At 43.2% G+C, this 20695-nt stretch overlaps 1 protein-coding gene across 6 annotated transcripts in view; it reads left to right on the top strand.

Moving 5' to 3' along the window:
* Window positions 1–20695, top strand: part of GRK3 (G protein-coupled receptor kinase 3) — a 124462-nt gene that overhangs the window by 69771 nt on the left and 33996 nt on the right. For 5 of the 6 annotated variants that reach the window (XR_013443478.1, XM_078060837.1, XM_078060840.1 and 2 more), the window contains 6 exons: window positions 413–474; window positions 5443–5494; window positions 7222–7313; window positions 11185–11284; window positions 18075–18177; window positions 19969–20099. Coding sequence is in view for 5 of the 6 variants with exons in the window: in XM_078060837.1 (XP_077916963.1) it covers window positions 413–474; window positions 5443–5494; window positions 7222–7313; window positions 11185–11284; window positions 18075–18177; window positions 19969–20099 (540 nt within the window). In the remaining variant the exon portion in view is untranslated. Of the gene's footprint in view, window positions 1–412; window positions 475–5442; window positions 5495–7221; window positions 7314–11184; window positions 11285–18074; window positions 18178–18239; window positions 18319–19968; window positions 20100–20695 lie in introns of all 6 variants that reach the window. The other variant, XM_036105195.2, reaches the window with a different exon arrangement.

The raw sequence follows: 20695 nt of genomic DNA, 5'->3' as shown, positions 1-20695 counted from the left end.
CAGGGCCCAGTACAGCATTAAAAAACTTGGGGCCCCTTGTTCAGAAATTCAGAATTTTAAGGTGGGTTAGGCAGGGACACGAAACCAAGCCCTGGCTCTTCTGAGCATGAGCCCTGTGGGACTGCACGGGTCACACACCTGGAAAACCAACCATGGTCACTTGGGAAGCATCTGTGACTTTGCAGGAACCATGCCAGGCAATAGGGATGCCGTGGCAAACGGACGGACCTGTCCATACCTTCACAGAGCATGCAGTTGAGCTGTAGATAACTATTAAATAATCACGGTTATAAATCCGTTACTAAAAATTGGGCAAGTGCAAGAGTGGGAGCTGTAGGTCATCCGAGTCTTGTCAGTATGTGTTCTAGGTTCCTATTTATGCAGTGTGGGATTTCTTTTCCATCTCTTCCAGCCCTACATAGAAGAAATTTGTGAAAGTCTTCGAGGCAACATTTTCCAAAAATTTATGGAAAGGTATGAAACTTCATGTATGTACATAACATTTTTTTGAGATATACTTGACGTCTAACGTTATATTAAAATAATAGTATATATATACTATATATATATATATATATATATATATATATATAGAACAGCCCACAGCTGTTCTATAGGTTTACCTCATTTTACCCAATGAACGCTGTCCTTAAAATGGGTATCAGTTTGTTCATTTGACAATGAATGTACTTACCAAGCATTTACTGTGTGCCAGCCTTCATGTTACACTGTCACCTCAGTACTTTATTATTTAGGATTTGCATATCTTGTTGTCTCCTTGAATCTGTAGCTCTTTAGCTTCAAAATGGTCTAAAGTTTAAATAGACTGTGGAACCACAGGATCAAGAGTATCTTATTGGGACACCTTTGCTAAGGCAAGCACGGTTCTATAACCTGTCTAATTCATTTGTTTGCTCTTTGAGATCCTGTCCCCCAAGGTGGGACCAGATTGCACTTGATTCTTTAGGTAATAGAATTTGAGGTTCTAGGCAGATGTCTGTGGTCACATATATTATTACTATCCCTAATAAATGTGTCCCTTTTGAGCTACTCAAACTGTATGTGTATGTTTGTCGTACGAAACCCCGAACGTGTTCAGCGATGCCTGTGAAGGCGGCCGGCCCATACGCCTTTCCGGCCACCAGCAGTCCGTTCGCTGGGATTTCGAGTATCCCTCTGAGATCATGCACTCTTCAGCGGAATCTGCTTTCACACTGACTGTGCTCTTCTCCGCAAACTGGGCTAATTTCTAGACAATCGCCGTGATGATCGAGTCTCGGTGCTGGAGCAGCCCACAGCTGTTCAGTAATTGCCCCCGTTAGAACAAATGCTGCTTCTCTGCGGTTTTTCCCTCCACTTATTCACAGAGCTAAAGTAATTAAAAAAGAAAAAAAAAAAACAGTTGTGTTATGATGCCACTAGAGTTCAAGAGATAATTTTATCCTGGAGTGGAGTCGGTACTTTGGGAAACTAATATGCATACAAATGATTACTACCTTTTTCTGAGTCGGAGCGGAGACTTTGCCAGGGAGCGGAGACTTTGCCAGAAAGCGGTGGCTCGCGTTGAGGGGGTAGGCTGGCTGTGTTTCAGGGGGGTCCGGCCTGCCCTGGCTCCGGTGCTGTTGGTTCAGAATTCTGACCTTTCCCAGCTCTTGGGGTCAGCCGAGCTTCTAGGTGATCGTTGGGAAAGGGGGGAGAAATGGGGATGGGAGTTACAGTGGGGGAGGGGGTCTGGTAGCTTGTTCTTGGCTGACTGGCCACCTGGTCAACCTGCATGTCCTTTTGTCCCACTAGGTGAGCCTTCTGCTCTTACTGCCACAAGAAATCCAAGCTGTTTGCGTTTTAGGCAAGCAGGTACACTGGATTTTCTGAAGCCATTAACCATGTTATGTAAATTATTTTCAAAGCGAATTTCTTCATTTTTATCTGTTTTGCGTTCTTTTCGTGTTAATACATCCTCAAATGAGAATCTAAAAACTCCATTGTCAGACCAAGAGTTTTGAGCTTGGGTTTTAAAAAGCATGGACACTCCCCAAATAGAACTTTGTAGCCTTTGGCCTCATCAGGACTGGCCACACTCTCTGAGGGCCTTGCGGGTAAGGCGATTTCTCAGTCTGATAATAAAGGGGAAATCTTCAGCCAGGGCTCATCTCTGCCTTCACTTGAGGCCAGCAGGGACACAGGGCTAACTAAGTTCCAGGCCGGCCTGAATCTGGGAAGGAGGCTTTCCCTCTTCTGGGTGAGGCAGTGAACTTCACTTGCCCAGCAATCTAAAGCCCGAGTCACAGACGGGGGTTAAAAGTGCTTATTCTACCCCACCCTCACTGCACCCCTGGTGTTTTTATATCATTAACCTCTGACTTTCCCTCTGGGGTAGCTGTACATCATCTGCAAGGGCACTGGCTGTCAGGAGCCCTATGTTGCCCAGGCTCTGCTCTGTTCTCAGCCCCAGTCCCTCTTCTGTCAAGTGCCCATTCTAGTAATTAGGCATTGACCAGAAATAGCACTCAAGGAACCTCCATGGACACATGACTGAGCCTGGACACCCCGGGGCCATCTCTACTTCCTAAAGAACTGGCTACAGAAAACCTGTATTTTGTGGGCAAAATGTATGTTTGGAGGTGTCCTTTGTGTGTTGGGGGGGATGTTCATTTGAGGCAGGGTATGTGTTGTTGGGATTTGGTTCTCTTGACTCTCTCTCGGTCATCAGGACAATTCTCTCCCCGTGGTTGTTAGTCCTCCCCAGCTAGTCTGCAAGTCTGTAAAACGTGCCAGCTTACTGGCTCCCTGTTGCCAGCTCTGAACTCCAGAATCGGGAGAAAAGGGAGTATGAGCTAGCCCAACACACCAAGTGAATTTCAAAGTGACAGTCATAGATTTATAAGCACAGAGAACACCCCAGTGTGGTTTTGCCTTTTGCACTCATCATACTTAAAAAAAAAAAAAAAAAAACTGTTTGAAATAACTCTCAGAAATGCTCAAAATATAATTTTATTTTACCAACCTCACAGAGATGATAGGGAGATCAATGAAACACTCTGTAAACATCATTTTCGATTCACTGACAAAAGATGCTGCGTAATTACAAAGAGTTCTTCTGCTTTTGATTTTCAACTTGACTGTATTAGCCTCAGAAATATTTTTAAAAGATCCTTAGATGGCATATAATTTTTTTTTGTTTTTTTTATTGCCATATAATGTAGTATTTGTTTCAGGGGTACAGGTCTGTGATTTATCAGTCTTACACAATTCACAGCGCTCACCATAGGACATACCCTCCCCAATGTCCATCACCCAGCCACCCCTCCCTCCCACCCCCCACCACTCCAGCAACCCTCAGTTTGTTTCCTGAGATTGAGTCTCTTATGGTTTGTCTCCCTCTCTGGTTTCATCTTGTTTCATTTTTCCCTCCCTTTCCCTATGATCCTCTGTGTTGTTTCTCAAATTCTTCCTATCAGTGAGATCATATGATACTTGTCTTTCTCTGATTGACTTATTTCACTTACCATAATATCCTCTAGTTCCATCCACGTCATTGCAAATAGCAAGAGTTCGGTTTTTTTGATGGCTGCATAATAGTCCATTATATATATATATATATATATATATATATATATATACACATACACCACATCTTCTTTATCCATTCATCTGTTGATGGACATCTAGGCTCTTTCCATAGTTTGGCTGTTGTGGACATTGCTGCTATAAACATTGGGGTGTACGTGCCCCTTTGGATCACTACATTTGTCTTAGATGGCATATTAAATGAACCACCCCCTCCCCAGGCAACTGGGATATTTAGATGCCTTAACGCATTCTGTTAGAATGCCAGTAATTCCTGGACCGTGTATTTCATAGTACTCTCTCCCTCTCTCCCCTTCTTCCTTTCCTTTTCATTCATTCATTCATTCATTCATAGAACCCTGGATACTGTGCCCGTGTAAGGAATTGTGCCAGGGGCTAGATGAAATCCAGCAGTCACCAAGAATATTCTTTGCCTTTGAAGAGTGTTCAATCTAGAAAGCATTTCTTTTGAAAAAATGTTTTAAAACAGGGCTCCTGGGTGGCTCAGTTGGTTAAGCGACTGCCTTCAGCTCAGGTCATGATCCCGGAGTCCTGGGATCAACTCCCACATCGGGCTCCTGGCTCAGCGGGGAGCCTGCTTCTCCCTCTGACCCTATCCCCTCTCATGCTGTTTCTCTCTCTCTGTCAAATAAATAAATAAATAAAATCTTAAAAAAAAAAAAGTTTTAAAACAAACACTACAGACAGTGTTGCTCATTAATAAACATAATGAAAATAACAACTTTATTAAATAAGCTGTGGGGATAGATATTTTTCTAGATAGAGGGGGAAAAAAAGTACTCATCAAGAAGTTGAGTAAATTGTGGGAACAAATCCACTCAGTAGGACTTATCGCGTCTTGTGATTCTAGTCTAAGGGCTTTTTCTCCTACAGCATTTGTATCTTTGAGCAGCGTTACCTGGTCCGGGTTCAGATCCATCCCTACTCCTTCTCTCACTGCGTGCCTTGGCCAGGCCCTGGTCTCCTCTGCTGCAGAATGGGCATCATTCCTGCTCATCAGACCTGCTCATCTTGTCGCTGGAGGGGGAAATGAACAGGGCCTGGCCCATGGAAAGCACCAGCTGAGTGTTTGCTGCTATTACCATTATTTATAAATATTTTGTCATTTATTTATTTATTTTTAAAGATTTTATTTACTTATTTGACAGAGAGACACAGCGAGAGAGGGAACACAAGCAGGAGGAGGGGCAGAGGGAGAGGAAGAAGCAGGCTTCCCGCTGAGCAGGGAGCCCGATTCGGGGCTCGATCCCAGGACCCCGGGATCATGACCTGAGCCAAAGGCAGACGCTTCACCGACTGAGCCCCCCAGGCGCCCCCGAATATTTTGTGATTTAGAGCTGCGTGGTCCAGTATGGGAGCCACTGGCCACATGTAGCTCTTGAGCCCTTGAAATGACTGAGTGTGAATCAAGATGGGCTCTCAGTGCAAAATACACACTGGGTTTCGCGACTTAATATAAAAACAAGAATGTAGAAGTCTCATTACTAATTTTGTACCAATCACACACATGATGAAATGATAATTTTTTCTCTATACTGGGGTTAAATAAAATACGTTATCAAAATGAAAGTACGTATGGGGCTCACGTTAGGCCTTCTCTTGGATGGTGCTGATTCAGATAGATGGGACCATAACAATCATCACAATTTAAGGGAAATACGACACCGTGTACCTGAATCATGAAATAAAGCCACAAAGACCGGTGAAGTCTTTGTGAAAAGATATGGAAGGAAACGTCCCTCCGGTCAGGAAGCAACACGAGTGATACCATCCTCGTCTGTCCTTTAACATTGCTCTTTAAATCCGATTCATGGGATATGCAGCTTTTCAGTGACTGTTTCTGTTCTTTTTTAGTGACAAATTCACTCGATTCTGTCAGTGGAAAAACGTAGAATTAAATATCCATGTGAGTATCCTCTTATTCTTTCCTTTTTTTTTTTTTTTTTTTTTTTTAATAAAAACTTCCTCTGGCTTAACTTCGTGAGAAAATACTTCATACCCCAGAGCACACTCCCACGGGTAATACGCCGTCTAAACAGATGTCACTCTTACAGCTCTGTGTAGGAAGAATTCATCCTCCCGTACCCGGCCTCTTAAACAATTCGGGTTTTAATTCTCTTTTTTCAGATTCATGTAAGAATGTGTTTATTTATTTAAGAAAGGGTATTTTAAGCAGTGATCGACCCTTCCACAGAAATGGTAGCCAAAACACAAGGCCCCCACATAACGTACTTCCCACATGCCCTTGGCTTTTGCCATCCTGGTAAAGTCTCCCTTCTCTTTCGTATTATTAGGTATAATCTTGTAATAAAAATGATGACATCTTTTATTAGACCAAGGGTTCATCTCCTCTTTGATTATTTCTGAGAACGAGAAAAGCAGTCCTTAAAGACAGGCTCCTTTCTAACTAACACTAACACGCACTTCCTGTGAATGTCTCCTCTGCTTTTAGCTTTCAACGTCAGAAATTCCTGGGACGTCCCCTTCTTCATTTTTAGAACCCTCCTTCCTCGGTACATCCTCTTTTACTTTCTCCTTCATGTTCTCCCTTCACATAGGTTTGCGAAGAGGAAAAGAAATAATCAGCTGGATTTTTTTTAGTGTTTTTTCTTCTTGTAGTTTTTTTAGTTTTTTACTTGCCGGTACCATTGGGAGAAGCACTTTTTTTTTTTTTTTTTAACTCCTTTCTTTCACATATCCTGGCAGAATTTTGGAAACAAGAGGGCAAATAACGCATTTTTTAAAAAAATCCTTTCTGTCTGCCATAGATCTTTGTGATGCGTATTCTCCTTCAGCAGACCTGGTGTGCTCATATTCTGCTGTCCCCTGAGCATCGGATGTGAAGCCTTTGGGCCCAGTTACCTGACTGCAAACATGGTGTTTGAAGGGTTGTTTGGGGGAACCCTTCAGGAATCTGACCCTTAACTTGCCAGGATACATAAACCATTGTGAATGTCAGGCTCACTGCCTGCCTTTGTGCCATCTAAGACTATTAAACCTACTTAGGAAGCAGGCCATTACTGAGATATTGACACAAGGAGAGGGCTTATGAATGAAACCTCTTTATGTACTTTCCTCATATTTAGTGTCTTGTTTCACACTCACATGCCCAGCACGAGTCTTTGCTATTCCGTGATGTTATCGATAAAATATTCACATGGCCAGCATCCGTTGGGTTTTCTGATCATATGGTCCACTATTATGAAGACATAGATGCCCTTGATGTAGATTTATTTTTCTACCATGACAGTTTCTGGAATTGCTGAGCTGTTCCCAAACTTCCAGCTTCAGAGTAGTTAAGGACACTCTCATTTTGACTAGAAATTTCACACTCCCTTGTCTTCAGGGTATACGTCTAATAACCTAACATTTAGGAGATTGGAAAAACAATCTAACTCGACTCCCACTTTGTTGTCTGCCCATTTGCCTCCCTTTTATGCATTTTGGGGGTAGAGCAGAAGGAGGTTCTAGAAGGTCTTGCCACCTTGCGCATCTCATCTGTTAGAGCAGTCAGTCACAGAAAATGCAGATCCTTATTTCAGAACTGCTAGTTTAGTAACTGTGTCTTACATGAAAACAATAACATAATTTTAATGCAACTCTATGTTTCCATTTCGTGTTTTGAATTCACAGTTGACCATGAATGATTTCAGCGTACACAGGATCATTGGACGAGGAGGATTTGGTGAAGTGTATGGTTGCAGGAAAGCAGACACTGGAAAAATGTAAGCTCTCTGTGGGTTTTACACTTGCATTAATAGAAAATGCCTACATCGATTTGTGGAAGCCCATCTTCCCACTCCTGAAGTGCCTTACTTCAGGAAGAAAGAGATTCTGTTTTGTTAAGCATTATAAATGAGAACAGTCAGCTGGAACTTCCACTTCTTAGGGCTCAAAGGGAAGTTAACCAGGTACTGTGTGTCATGAGCCCTTGTGGTTCAGGCCACGGGTGAAGGAGCCTGGGATCTGGAGGTGACCAAGAAGGGGCATTATGTACAGCCTCCCGGTCCGATCTGCTGCAAAGAATTCTCTGCTTTGCAGAGGAGAGACATTCTCTTCTAAACGGTGACGCACCTGTGATTTAGCATATGCCCTTTGGGGTGGTGTAGCTTTCCAGGAGATGTCAGTTCCATAGATGGGTAGCCTGAGGTTAGTGAGAAGGATGCCCTGCCTGCTGTGAGGATCACAGTCACGGGGCTCCATCACTGTCTTAGTTGCTTATCTTACGGGAGGAGGTTGATGTGAGGCAGTTACGTGCACATGAGCCAGGCGCAGGCCTCTTCCAGAAGGTGAATGGTCTTGGAGTTCTTAAGGAGTGCAGGGGGAAAAGGTGTTTTGGTTTTTTTAAATATAGAAGGAGTTTGTTTAAGTGAACATATATCTGGAAGCAAAAGAGAATGGGAAAATACAGTTTGATAGACACAGAACTACAAGTGTGATCAAGTGACAGGCCTGTTAGAGCCGTGGCCGAGTGGAATCGGCCATGCAGCTTGCTTGATAACGTCACTGTAGATGTAAGAAGGAGTGATTGGGGTCACCGACTTCAGCGCCTGCCTCTCCTGCCTCCCCAGCACTGTCTAGCGAGCACTGTGCACTCAGCCTCCGCTCGGGTCCTCCCTGTGACTGGGCACCGAAGGCCTTACCAAGTCACCCTCCTACTTTTCAGACAGGTCCTGTCATGGGCATGATTTTTATTATGTGGGGGCTGAAGGTTACCTTCACTGATGTGTGCCCGCTGGTCTTCTTCCTGCTGTGGGGCCCTGTGCGGGGTGAACCCAGTGTGTGGCACTCGGGCGTGTGAAGTCTGGTGCCCTGCTGAGACAGGATGGCCTGGCGATCCAGAGTGCGGGTCTGGGCGGCCCATGGCCGGGTCATAGCTGACTTGCACGAAGTTTGTGCCTCCGTCCAGCCTCGGCATCCTGGTCTGAAGGGTCGGGAAAATACTTCCTCGTCGTGAGAATTGGATACACTTTAAGGCATGCAGACCACTGCCTCTTCCATAGTCAGTATTAGTGAACAGTGTGCCCAGGTCCCTCGTCCCACCGTAGTGCCACGGTGGGCTCTGATCCTAAGTGATGTACTTGTCACTTACTTCATTTCACCGACTGTTCTTTATCCTTCATCCCTGCGGCTTGTCCACGTATTTAGGGGATCTGCTCATCTGCCACATGACGTAGATGTAGAAATCAATAACATCAACGCGTCTCTTCATTACATTTATTATTTTACATGATTCTCAGTGTGTGGAAAACTGTCTTCTACTTTCTAGATTAAAGGTACACACTTACCGAGAGTCCCGCAGCTAGAAAGTGGCCAGGCTCAGTCCTTGTGGATCCGGGAGTGTGTCCTTCCAGTCCCCAGGCTGCCAGTTACATGTGCACTGGCCCCGGAGCCCATCCTCAAACTGCCACCTACCTCAGAAGCCAGTGGAAGCCAACTTGCTCAACCCAGGGGCTCCAGGCCCGTGTGTGCCGGCTTCTCTGGTCTACAATTTAAACATTTTACCGGATGCCATCGTGGTAGGGGGTAGCGATAGAAGTAGATGAAACATTTTGAAATTCATCATGAAAATTAAATATTTAAAGAATACATCACTTCATATATACTCAATACGCGATCCCGTAATTAAGTAAATTAATGTCTCCACTGGTGGATTTGTTATAAAGAATTCCTGGAGGGGCGCCTGGGTGGCTCAGTCGTTAAGCGTCTGCCCTCGGCTCAGGTCATGGTCCTAGGGTCCTGGGATCGAGCCCTACATCGGGCTCCCTGCTCTGTAGGAAGCCTGCTTCTCCCTCTTGCACTCCCCCTGCTTGTGTTCCCTCTCTCGCTGTGTCTCTGTCAAATAAATAAATAAAATTAAAAAAAAAAAAAAAGAATTCCTGGAACAGTAGATAAAATGAGCAAATTTGAACATCCATCTCTGTTTTGTTCTAAGTCCTCACATTGTAAGTTATGATCAGTTAGAAACAAATGGATTTTCTGGGTCCCGTCACAGCCAGACAACCATCCATATTGTGTACCTGGGCCTTATAAAGTCGTCCATCAGTGGGGATTTATAATCATGCACATAGAATTCTAAAGCCCCTGAAGCCCTTGTAAAAATTTCCTTTTAGCTTTCTGCTGAAAAATTGTCCTGCTTTCTTCACCTGTGATTGTAGAGAATGCCAGCTAACATGTCTGTGTTTCCTTAATAGGAGTTTGTTACAGGTTTTCAAAAAGCTTAAGTTGTCAGCTCTTTCTAATCTTCACTAACTTTCATATAAAAGTCTTACTGATTCTTTTTATTATTTGAAATATGATAACTTAAATACCAAGATTAAATACAAATCAGGGGAGCCTGGCTGGCCCCGTCGGTAGAGCGTGGGACTCTTGATCTCGGGGCCTTGAGTTCGAGCCTCACATTGGGTGTGGAGATGACTTAAAAAAAAAAAAAATTAAAAACAAATCAATAAAGTCACATTTTAGGATGTGCCCTTTTGAGCACATGCCTTCCCTTTTCATTTTGTTGGTTGTCAGTGTTTTAGAGTCTTGCACTCTGCCCTCTTGCAAAATCTTGACCACTGCTAAATCACAATTTCTAAATGCTAAATATTATACACATATCCCTGCACCCCCACAACACACACATGGTAGTACTGGGCAGCAACGATACGTGCAAAATTTATTTCACTGAATTTATTTATATCCCTCTACTTTATGCTCTTATTGGATTGGAACTTCTGTTCATGTAATGATAGAAATATCTTAATTATTGCTGGATTTTTTTTTAAAGAAACCTTTTTATTTTAGAATAGTTTTAGGTTTAGATAGGAGGTAGAGATAGCACAGGGGAGCTCCCCTGGCCTACACCAGTCTCCCTGTCTTACATTTGTCACAACAAATGACTAGTATCAATATGTTATTATTAACTAAAATCTCTACTTTATTTGGATTTCCTTAGTTTTTACCCAATGGCTTTTTCTGTTCCCAGATCCCATGTTACATTTAAGTCATCATGTCTCCTGAGGCTCCTTTAGACTGTGACAGTTTCGCAGACTTTCCTTGTTTTTGATGGCCTGGATAGCCTTGAGGAGTCCCAATCAGGGATACCGTAGAATAGACATTCTATTAGACATCCAGTTTAGGCGCACTTTCCTCACGGTTATCCTGGGGCTGTGGGCTTTTGGAAGCAAGACCCCAGAGAAAACCCCATTCTCATCACATCATATCAGGGATGCCCGTCATTAACATGACTCATCACTGTTGATGCTGATCTTGACCACTTGCTTGTAGTGTTCGTCCGGCTCCTCCACCGTAACATCCCTGTCCTGCTCCTCCGTGCTGTTCTCTTAGGAAGGAGCTCACCGTGTGCAGCCCTTACCTAAGGAGTGGGGAGGTATGCTTCGCCTCCTGCAGGGGGCCTTGAAGTTTTTTCTTAATACATGCAAAATTAAAAAAAAAAATTTTTTTTTTTTTTTGCATGACACTTGGGTACCATTTTGCTTCTTTTAGACACTTCCCAAATCTTTAGAAACTTTCCCCCATACGACGTGTATCGTTTAAAGCAGCCTAGATATATTTTCAGTAGAGTTTTTTCAATAACATTTATGTTTCTAGGTATGCAATGAAATGCTTGGATAAGAAGAGGATCAAGATGAAACAAGGAGAAACATTAGCCTTAAATGAGAGGATTATGTTGTCTCTTGTGAGTACAGGGGTAAGTATTCCGTTTTGAGCACTGCTTGTTTCTGTATTCGTTGGTTGGTTGGTTTTATATATCAGGACAATTTATTTAAAATACAGGCATTCTTTTCCAGCAAATTATGCAGCTAGCCAGTTCTTGGGTGGGTTAGAATTTATAGCAGGGAAGAGCAGCACTAAGTTAATATAAATAGTGTGTAATTCTCATATTATCTCTGTTTAATTTGGGAGTTAGAGAAGTGTTAGCGACCATCATCATGCACACCCACGGCTTCTCCCTTTAGTGGCTGTTTATGGCTTCCTTCTTGGCAGAATATGCTTGCAGAGAGGGCAGGAAGTAATCATGGCAACAACAACGACATCAGTTGAGTCTAGTTAAGAACTGACTGCATGATGGAGGACTAACCCAGAGAAGAAAGAGCACGAGGAAAGCAGCTCTTGTCCTCTGTAAATAAACAGAGAGAGGAAGCATTGCGGGTTACTCAGGCCTGAACTGGATTGGGGTCTGTCCCCAGTCTCTAGAGGGTGGCTTTATCGTTATCTATCTTGCTGCTTTTTTACCTGCTGTGGATTTTGCTCATTTCCATTTCCAAGACCATGTTTCCACCTGTTGGATATTGTATTTGTTTGTCAGGTAGCATTTTTAGCTCAGCATGTGCCAAAAACTTTTACCCTGTGTCTTCTTGCAGAATAGTGTCCCATTCTGGCTTCTTTTGCAGTGAATGGTATGACCCACGAGCAAAGCCTTGGCTTTTATTTATTTGAACAGATGTCTATAAAGACACCCAGAAAAACTCTGTGTCCAACCTGGCCATGCCCGTGTGCACCAGCAGGCCTGCCAGAGGAGGTCAGGGACTCGAGGTCTCGAAGGGAAGGCAGGAAATGACGGTGGAGTGGCCAGAATCCTGCTGAGTACCTCACATGTGAATTTAGGGTTAAACACTGAGCCAAGAGGGTTTGTGTGCAGTGAGATCTATTGGGGAGGGCGTGGCCTCCAAATATCCTAGCTGGGTTCTAAATAGGGCCAACCTCACCCAAAGGATGAAGGAATCAGATTTTAATGGTGAATCAGAGAATCCCTTTCAACTAGGAAGCAAGGAACCTGAGACCCAGAGAGGTTAATTTCCTTGTCCAGAGTCTGTAGACTCCCTGGCTAGTGTTCCTTTTTTTTTTTAAAGATTTTAATTTCTTTGAGAGAGAGAGAATGCGCACACGCGCACGGGGGAGGGGCAGAGGGAGAGAGAATCTCAGGCAAACTCCCTGCTGAGCGCAGAGCCCGACACAGGGTTCGATCCCATGACCCTGAGGTCATGACCTGAGCCCCAATCGAGAGTCAGATGCCCAACCAACTGCGCCACCCAGCCGTCCCCTGTTGTTCCTTTCTTACTATCACCTGATAGGCTCCATGTTTTTTTTGTTTATGCCTGTATTTATTGTATTGTGGTTTATATTATTCTAGCATTAGTTTTAAGCAGTTTCAGAAAGGTTATCTGCTACTGAAGTAGAAGAGTATCGTAATTTAGCTCAACCGTAATAAGTGAAAATGCCTTAGCTATAAATAATTTCTATCTGTGTGCTGCTGCCTCCCAACATATGGACATTAAGCATTTCAGATAAGAGCTATCCTGTGTGCACGACCATGTTTTCAGCTAGTTGGAGTGGAGACTGAGCAGCTTGCACACTGTACTGGAGTTGGTTCAAACGGCACTGGTTTCTGGGTTCTTTTGGGAATGTCGTCTTAAATTTCAAACATGGATGTACACTTGTTCCAGATTTTAAGTGATAATTAAAATATTAATTTTTAATGAGTTATCTCCAACACCTTGGATATTTATTCTCAAGAAAGCCTATGGAAAAAGAAATTTTTGGTGTTGGAAACTATACATGAAATTTTCATGGCGCATTTTTATATTGATTTTTTCCAGGTGAAGGGGAATATAGTTAAGTAGAGGTATGGTTCCTCCCCAGTCTTACCCTTGAAGGGAATAAATAAAAAACTGGGATTAATTTGGTCTACTACTTTGAGCTAACTTTAAAGAATTGTTTATATTTTTTATTCAAATATCGAACCTGGCTTTTGTTTTTGTTTTTGTTTTTTGGGAATTTTGAGGTTTTCTTGTTTTGTTTTGTGTTTTACTTATCAATACATAATTTGACCAAGGGGTGGCTGGCTGAGTCAGAGAGCATGTAATTCTTGATCTCGTGTTGTAAGTTCGAGCCCCACATTGGTATAGAGCTTACTTAAAAATAAAAGCTTTAAAAAAATAATACATAATTTAACCAAAAGAGTTGTAATAAAGCTGTTTGGAATTTCATTTTTTTCTTTCTTTCTTTCTTTCTTTCTTCTTTCTTTCTTTCTTTTTTTTCTGTCTTTTGCTAATCAAAGGCCACTTTTTATGGTTTTTTAATGATCTTTCTTGGCATCACTAGGTTAAACTTCAGATTAACCTGTATAGTGTGGTTTCCCAGGGTGTTGGCATGAAACTGAACTGAAGTCACTCATTATAGTTTTCTTTTTACTGGAAATTTTTTCTTTTTCCTTCCAGTCTCAGATTGAGTGTTCCTTCCCCCGACCTTTCAAAGAGGCAGTAGGAAGTACTGTTCCTGGTTGGATTCTGTAATTCTAGAATAGTAAAAAGGGAAATCTTCAAGTTTCAGAACCAGGATAAGTATGTCCGTAGCTGGGAAAGAGCACTTAGCACCCTCATGAAACAGTCCCGTCATGTCCTTGAAGTCTCACTCATTCATTCCTGAACTATATTGGAGTGCCTAGATCGTGCCAGGCATTCCGCTACAGGCTGGGGGTCCCAAAACGTGACTCTGGGCCTTGCTCTTTTAGAGCCGCACAGAATGAGAGAAGGTGACATTTGTTCACCCGATCTTGAAATGCATAGATAATTAGGATGTGTGGCAAGAGCCGTGAGACAGGTACCCAGTGCCCAGGAGGCAGTTACCGGGGGGGTGGGGGGGGGTGACAACGGATACTCCTCGGAAGTCACCGGAGGTGCCAGCATGTATCTGGGTCCTGAGCACTTCAGGAGGGTTTGAGGACTTCAGGGAAGGTCAGCAGAGCCGGGGTCTGAAGTGATGCGTGAGTCGCACAAGATGAAGCTGGAGAGGGGAGAGAGACTGACAGGGACCAGACCAGACCGTCGAGCTTTCCAGGCCAGTTCTGAGGATTTAAAAAAAAAAAAAATCTTAACAGCAGTTGGAGACAAAGTGTTCGAAGTGGGAAGATCTCATAAGCCTTCCTCTGACTGCAGGGTGGAGAATTCTTAAGTACTTCATGGTGTATTTTATTAGAGTTTCACAGGGTCCCTACAGAATACAGGCTACTTTGCTAAGTACCTGTAGGAGGTCCTCACTGAGGGTCTGCCTCCAAAAGATCCACTAGTTCTTACTGCCTTTAATTGGTAATCAAGGCAAAACATCTTAACCATGATTATGTTGGGAACTCTACCTGCACCGTAATTAAATTGCTGCCTGTTTTGTTGTATTGGTCTGTATTTGGTTCTTTGTGTCTCAAGCTTCACATGAGACCCGGTGTGGTTTCTGCCCAGCACCTGAGAGAGGTGAGGGACTGCGGTCAGCATGGAGACAACTGAATCATACCCCTTTAACTGAGCTTTCCTTTTACATTGCTTCAGAAACCCTGCCTTTGTAAGCAGCATACCATAGAACCCTGGACAAGGTCAGGAGACTTGGGGGTGAGATCTTGGCTGGCTACCAAATTTCTTTATGACCTCAGGCAAGTCATTTCCCCTTTTTAGGGCCTTAGTTTCCTTGTCTTAAAAATAAAACAAGTTGGACCAGGTGATTTTTTTTTTTTTTTTAAAGGCCCTTCCTACTCAGCCTGTGATTCTAAATTGGCAGTTCGTGTTCCATCTTAATAACATAAGATCTAAGTGAACCTTTTGCCCCTTTTGCTACTTTCTCAGGGCTACCATTAGAAGGATCCTATCCCATCGTGTTCAGAAATACCCCTTAGCAGGGTCCACTTGTCTCCTTGGTGGAGCGAGTGCAGTTGCTGTCTCTAGCTGGGAAAGACCCTAAGTTCTGGGTCCACCAGCCTCTCTGTGTGACATCTGAATTGCTCTTCAGATCAGGAACCAGAGTGTATGGGGAACCCCACTAAGGAAGGAGCAGAATGAGCCATCTTCAGCAGGCTATTAGAAAGGTGGTTCCCTATGTAGTTCCAGGAGGGCCCCAGGAAGGCCACATGGCTTTTTTTTTTTTTTTTTTGCAACATGGCTTTTAACAGAAAAAGGAAAGCAGTTTTATTTTGCCTATTTAAAGCAAAATTGGACTTGAAGTCAGTAGTCACTAATACCACCTCAATAGCGTTTTAAGGCAAAAACTAGGTGATCACAAAATGAAATTTGTAATTCATTCTGGAGTTATTTCCTCTGGAAGATATATGGAAATTGAATTCAAGTTCTTGATTCTTTGGTATAGAAAGGTATTAACTCAGATTTATTGGTCTGCCCTGAAAACAGAGGTTTGGACAATGCAAATTCAGTGTATGGATTATTCTGTTGAAACTTGAATATTTTCTGTGGAATTTAATAATTTTTTGTTTCTGTTAAAAAAGTGGATATAGTTGTTTTGTTTTGTTTTGTTTTTTTGCCAGTTTTTATTTGAATCAGGTGAGTGGCTAGTATACACTGTATGTAAAGACCTAGTCATAAATTTGGCTTAGCACTGATGAAGTTTCCCAAGGGAACACACGCCCGCGTCCGGCACTCAGGTCAAGGGACAGAAAGTGACCTGTATTCCAGAAGTCTTGTGCCCCTTCCGGTCACCCACCCCTCGCCCAGGCTAACCACTGCCCGGATTTCCAACACCGGAATTTAGCTTTGCCCGTGTCTGGGTTTTGTCTGAATGTGCTCTTCTGCGTCTGGGCCTCTGTCGCTCAGTGTTGCATCCGAGATCCATCTGAGTCATTGCCCAGAGCAGTAGGGCGTCCTGCAGCTAACCAGTGGAGGCCTGCAAGCTGTGCGAGGCCCGTGAACCACATCTGCCTTGTAGCCTGTTTCTGTACAGCCCGTGAATCAGGGATGGTTTTTACGTTCTTTAGGGATTGTATAGAAAATAAACAAAGAATATGGAGCAAAGACCACATGGAGCCTGTAAAAGTGAGAACAGTTACTGTCTAGCCCCTTGCAAAAAAGCTTGCTGACCGTGGCTGTCTAGTATTCTGCTGCACGAATATCCCACAGTTCATACATCCATTCTAACATTGACGGATCACTTCCCAGTTCGGGCTATTGTGAATAGTGCTGCGAGGAAGAGTCTCACGCCGTTCTCTTTGGTGCACAGAAGTCCAGGTTGCTGTGAGGTGTATACCCGGGAGTGGAAATGCTGGGTCATAGGGTTTGCAGACGGTGCTCAGCTTTGGCAGATAGCACCAGTTTTCGAGAGCACTTGTACCATTGTGTGCTCCCAGAAGCCATATATGGGAGATCCATTTCCACCCTATCTTTCCAACCACTTGGTATTGTCAGTCTCTTTAATTTTAGCCATTCTCGTGGGTTTTAGCGATAACACATTGCAATAATACATTTCCTTGGGGACCACTGTGGTCCAGCATCTGTTCAGAGGCTCGTGAGCTATTCGATACTCTTTTATGGGAAGTGCCCATTGTTAAAATTAATTAATTACTGTTGTTATTACTACTGCTGCCTTTTTTTTTTTTTTTGCCATTATTCTGTTGGTTGTTTGCCTTCTTCTTTATCGATTTACCAGAGTTCTTTGTATATTCTAAATGTGAGTCCTTTATGTGTGTATGAATTGCAGATATCTTCTCCTTTTCTGTGACTTGCCTTTTTGCTCTCTTAATAGTATCTTCTAAAGAACAGAAGTTCTTAATTTTATTGTAGTCCAGTTTAGCAATATTTTTACTGCTAGTGCTTTTTTGTGGCCTAAGAAATCTTTAATTACCCTAAGGTCATGAAGATATTCTCCTTTGTTTTCCTCTAGAAGCTTCATTGTTTTCCGTTTAAATCTTTGTCTGCCTGGAGTTGACTTTAATGTGTGGTGTGAGGTAGGGGTAGATGTTCACTTCCTTTGTGCAAATACCCAGTTGCTCCAGTGCCGGTGATTGGGAAGGCCATCCTTTCTTCCCACCCTGTTTTGTCAGTCTATCACAAATCAATTGACTGTTAATGCTTGAGTCTATTTCAGGATTCTCTCTTTTGTTTTGTTGGTCAGTTTGTCCGTCCTTGGGCTACTACCACACTGTCTGATTTACTGTTGCTTTATAGTAAGTCTTGATATCTGGTGATGTAACTTTTCCAGGTTTGTTTTTCTTCTAGAATGTCTCTACTTTTCCTAGCTGTGTATATTTTCATATACATTTTGGAATCAGCTTGTTGATTTTCATTTTAATTAAAATTGCATGGAATCTCTAGATTACTTTGGGGAAAACTGACATCTTTATAGTTGAGTTATTCAGTCCCTGACCTTGGTATATTTTTCCACTTTGAAAAGCTAGTTGAATTCCCTTCTATGCTCGCCCAGTGTTTCAAGACAATAATATAGGTTATTTCCTCCCTATATTGTGATATATGTGATATGGTTATTCCAACGTCAGAATCCGAGATTGAAATGGATATTTGACTAGCCAGCACAAAAATGTTGACCAACAAAAAGACTAGCAAGGCAGCAATATTTTTCTGTAGAATCTGGGTCCTTTGAAGAAGATGCAGATAAAAGGGTCATGAATGAATCTGAGAGAGATGAGACCTTTGAATTCATCTGTTCCACTTAGTAATGCTCTGTCTCTATGCATTTTGTCATGTTATCAGATCTGTTTTGCTGGGACCATTAAGGCTACCACGGAGGGGTCTGTGCTCAACGCACAGGGCAGCCATGTGGATGAGAAAAGCTGTGGATATTGTTTGGTAGCAGGTAACACGTGCTTCCCGGGATAGCTTTTGTTTTTCTTACAAACTCTTGCTTTTTCTCTCTAGGACTGTCCTTTCATTGTCTGTATGACCTATGCCTTCCATACTCCAGATAAACTCTGCTTCATCTTGGATCTGATGAACGGTGAGCGACACGCAGGAAGTCTGAACGCAGGGAAAGACTTCGCCGGGACATGACACCGATCTAGGCACCCTGGCGGTTGGGTCTTTTGGATAATTGGGTTCCCGCTGAAGTTTAAGGAAACCTTACTCTTCAAGTTTCCCTTAGAATTCATTTTAAAATGTTGACCACCATTCCCCTCTGGCCCTCCTAGACTCTCACCAGGAAATTGCATTTTCTGGAAAAGATTTTCATAAAATACGCAGAATGAAACTGCATTTTCTGGAATGCAGCTGGCCTAGATCTTTAATTAGCTTGTTTCCTGACCCTCAACTTTTAGGAATGAAATCCCTCATAAGAACGTAGGCCAAAGATAGAAGTGTATTCGGAAAACAACTTTGAAGGACTGGCTGTGGGCCAGCATGGCTTCGGGCCGAATCTTCTGTACCCTCAGCCCAGACCAGCCAGCCATTGATCTTTTAAGCTATGAATGATGACGCTGCAAATGCCAAGAAAGTTCTAGCTGGAAAAATAGTTTTCTAATACTAGAGAGTGACACGGTATATATTCCAAGTTAAGAGCTTGAAATGAAATGCATACAGTATAGCAAATGAATTACCTTTTTTTTGGAAGTTCATTTGAAGTTCTGTTATGTTTTGAGGGTTTGACTTAAAACCAGATCTGTTCAACAACATGGAGGAATTTTCCAGACATAATAATGGGCAAAGAAGCCAGACACCATAGCATGTCTCCTGTGTCATTCCATGTACATGACTCTCAGAACAGGCAAAGCTAAGGGATGGTGAGAGGTCAGAATGGAGTCCCCTTGGCCTAACCAGGGGCGGGCGCTGAGGCACTGACAGGGAAGGGCACGGGGCAGCCTCTGGGATGCCGGAAATCTTTTACATCTTGATCCGCCAGTGGTTATGCAGGAACACGTGTGAGTGAAAGGGGAGAGACGTAAGCAAAATCAGGGGCCATAAAGCTGGCCACACATTGACTTCTCCAGATCAGTAGAGGCTATTCCTTTACAGTTTATAAGAACATTCCCTTACCCTGTTGGTGACATTCTCTGTCTCTGTAACTTGAGCTCATATGATGATTGCCTTTTTCCAACATTTTATTATGAAAAGTTGCAAACATGGGGCAAAGACGGAAAGAATTTTCCTGGGAACACCCAAATACCCACCTCCCTGGATTTCACCAGTTAAATTTTTACTGTATCTGCTTTCCCAAATATCTATCAGTATGATCATTTTGTTTCTCTGTGTGCTTCTTTCTTTATTGTCCATGGAGCCAGTTGCTAAGCCATCTGCTGGATCATTACATGGTTGGTCCAGTTACTAGATAGGATGTAAATACTCAAAGCAGATAACCTAGCTGCCCCACACCCCCACCCTGTGAAGGTGCATCTGGGAGCTGGACTCCCAGTCTGAGAGTGATGACTGTGTTGTATATTGTCCCGGCCATCCCGGCATGAAAGTCTTCTAATGTTTGAGATTCCTCTATACTTCTGAAAGTGTTTTGGCAAACTACAGAAGTCAAAGACAGATACACAGACAAAGCAGAAGCAAAGTTTGCCTCTTTTCAACTGTGTCCTATTTAGGATGGCAACGATTTTTGTTTCCTGTGAACTGACACACTTTGTATTAACCTCTGCGTCTCTGGTTCCAGGGGGCGATTTGCACTATCACCTTTCACAACACGGGGTGTTTTCTGAGAAGGAGATGCGGTTTTACGCCACTGAAATCATCCTGGGGCTGGAACACATGCACAATCGGTTTGTGGTTTACAGAGATCTGAAGGTAAGGCACTCTGTTTCCGGGACCTGTGCAGTAGGTATTGTGGTCCAGGGTCTCCAGACGGTCCCTTGTCTTTCATAGGACATGCCATTTCCCTCCCCTCAGCCCCGGTGAGGTCACATCTGTGTGATGTCTCTCTGTCCAGACTCTTAACTCTGTGCCAGGCACTCCTTTCCTTCCTAGTTGTCACTGCCAGCTCAGTGTGTGTTCCCCTGCCTGGCACAGCACACACACCAACTCAAAAATTGCAATGAATTAATGAAAAGCAAGGTAGGAGTTTCTTGGCGTTGCTGATGTGACAGTTAATTGTAATGCACTTAATGTTCACTAAGCAACTGGTTTGGCCATGGCTCTGTGTTAGAACTGGTGATGTACAAAGATGAAAAGCAGAGAATGTGTGTCTTCCTGGATTTATACACGGGTGAACCAAGATGCAGAACGGCCGAGTCCTAGCTCATCGGAGGCAGGGCCAATCAACCTGCAGAACTTCCTTGAAGGCCACTCGGAGAGTTTCACATTGTTTTAGGACTGTCTTCAAAATCACTAACAGATTTCTAGGTGCCTGAACTGCAGAGCCCCAGACGGCTGTGTCTGGGCTT

This window comes from Halichoerus grypus, chromosome 13 (assembly GCF_964656455.1).
Source record: "Halichoerus grypus chromosome 13, mHalGry1.hap1.1, whole genome shotgun sequence".
NCBI classification, from domain to species: Eukaryota; Metazoa; Chordata; class Mammalia; order Carnivora; family Phocidae; genus Halichoerus; species Halichoerus grypus.
The sequence above is the reverse complement of the archived record's forward strand: the minus strand, read 5'-3'. Positions and strand labels throughout refer to the sequence as shown.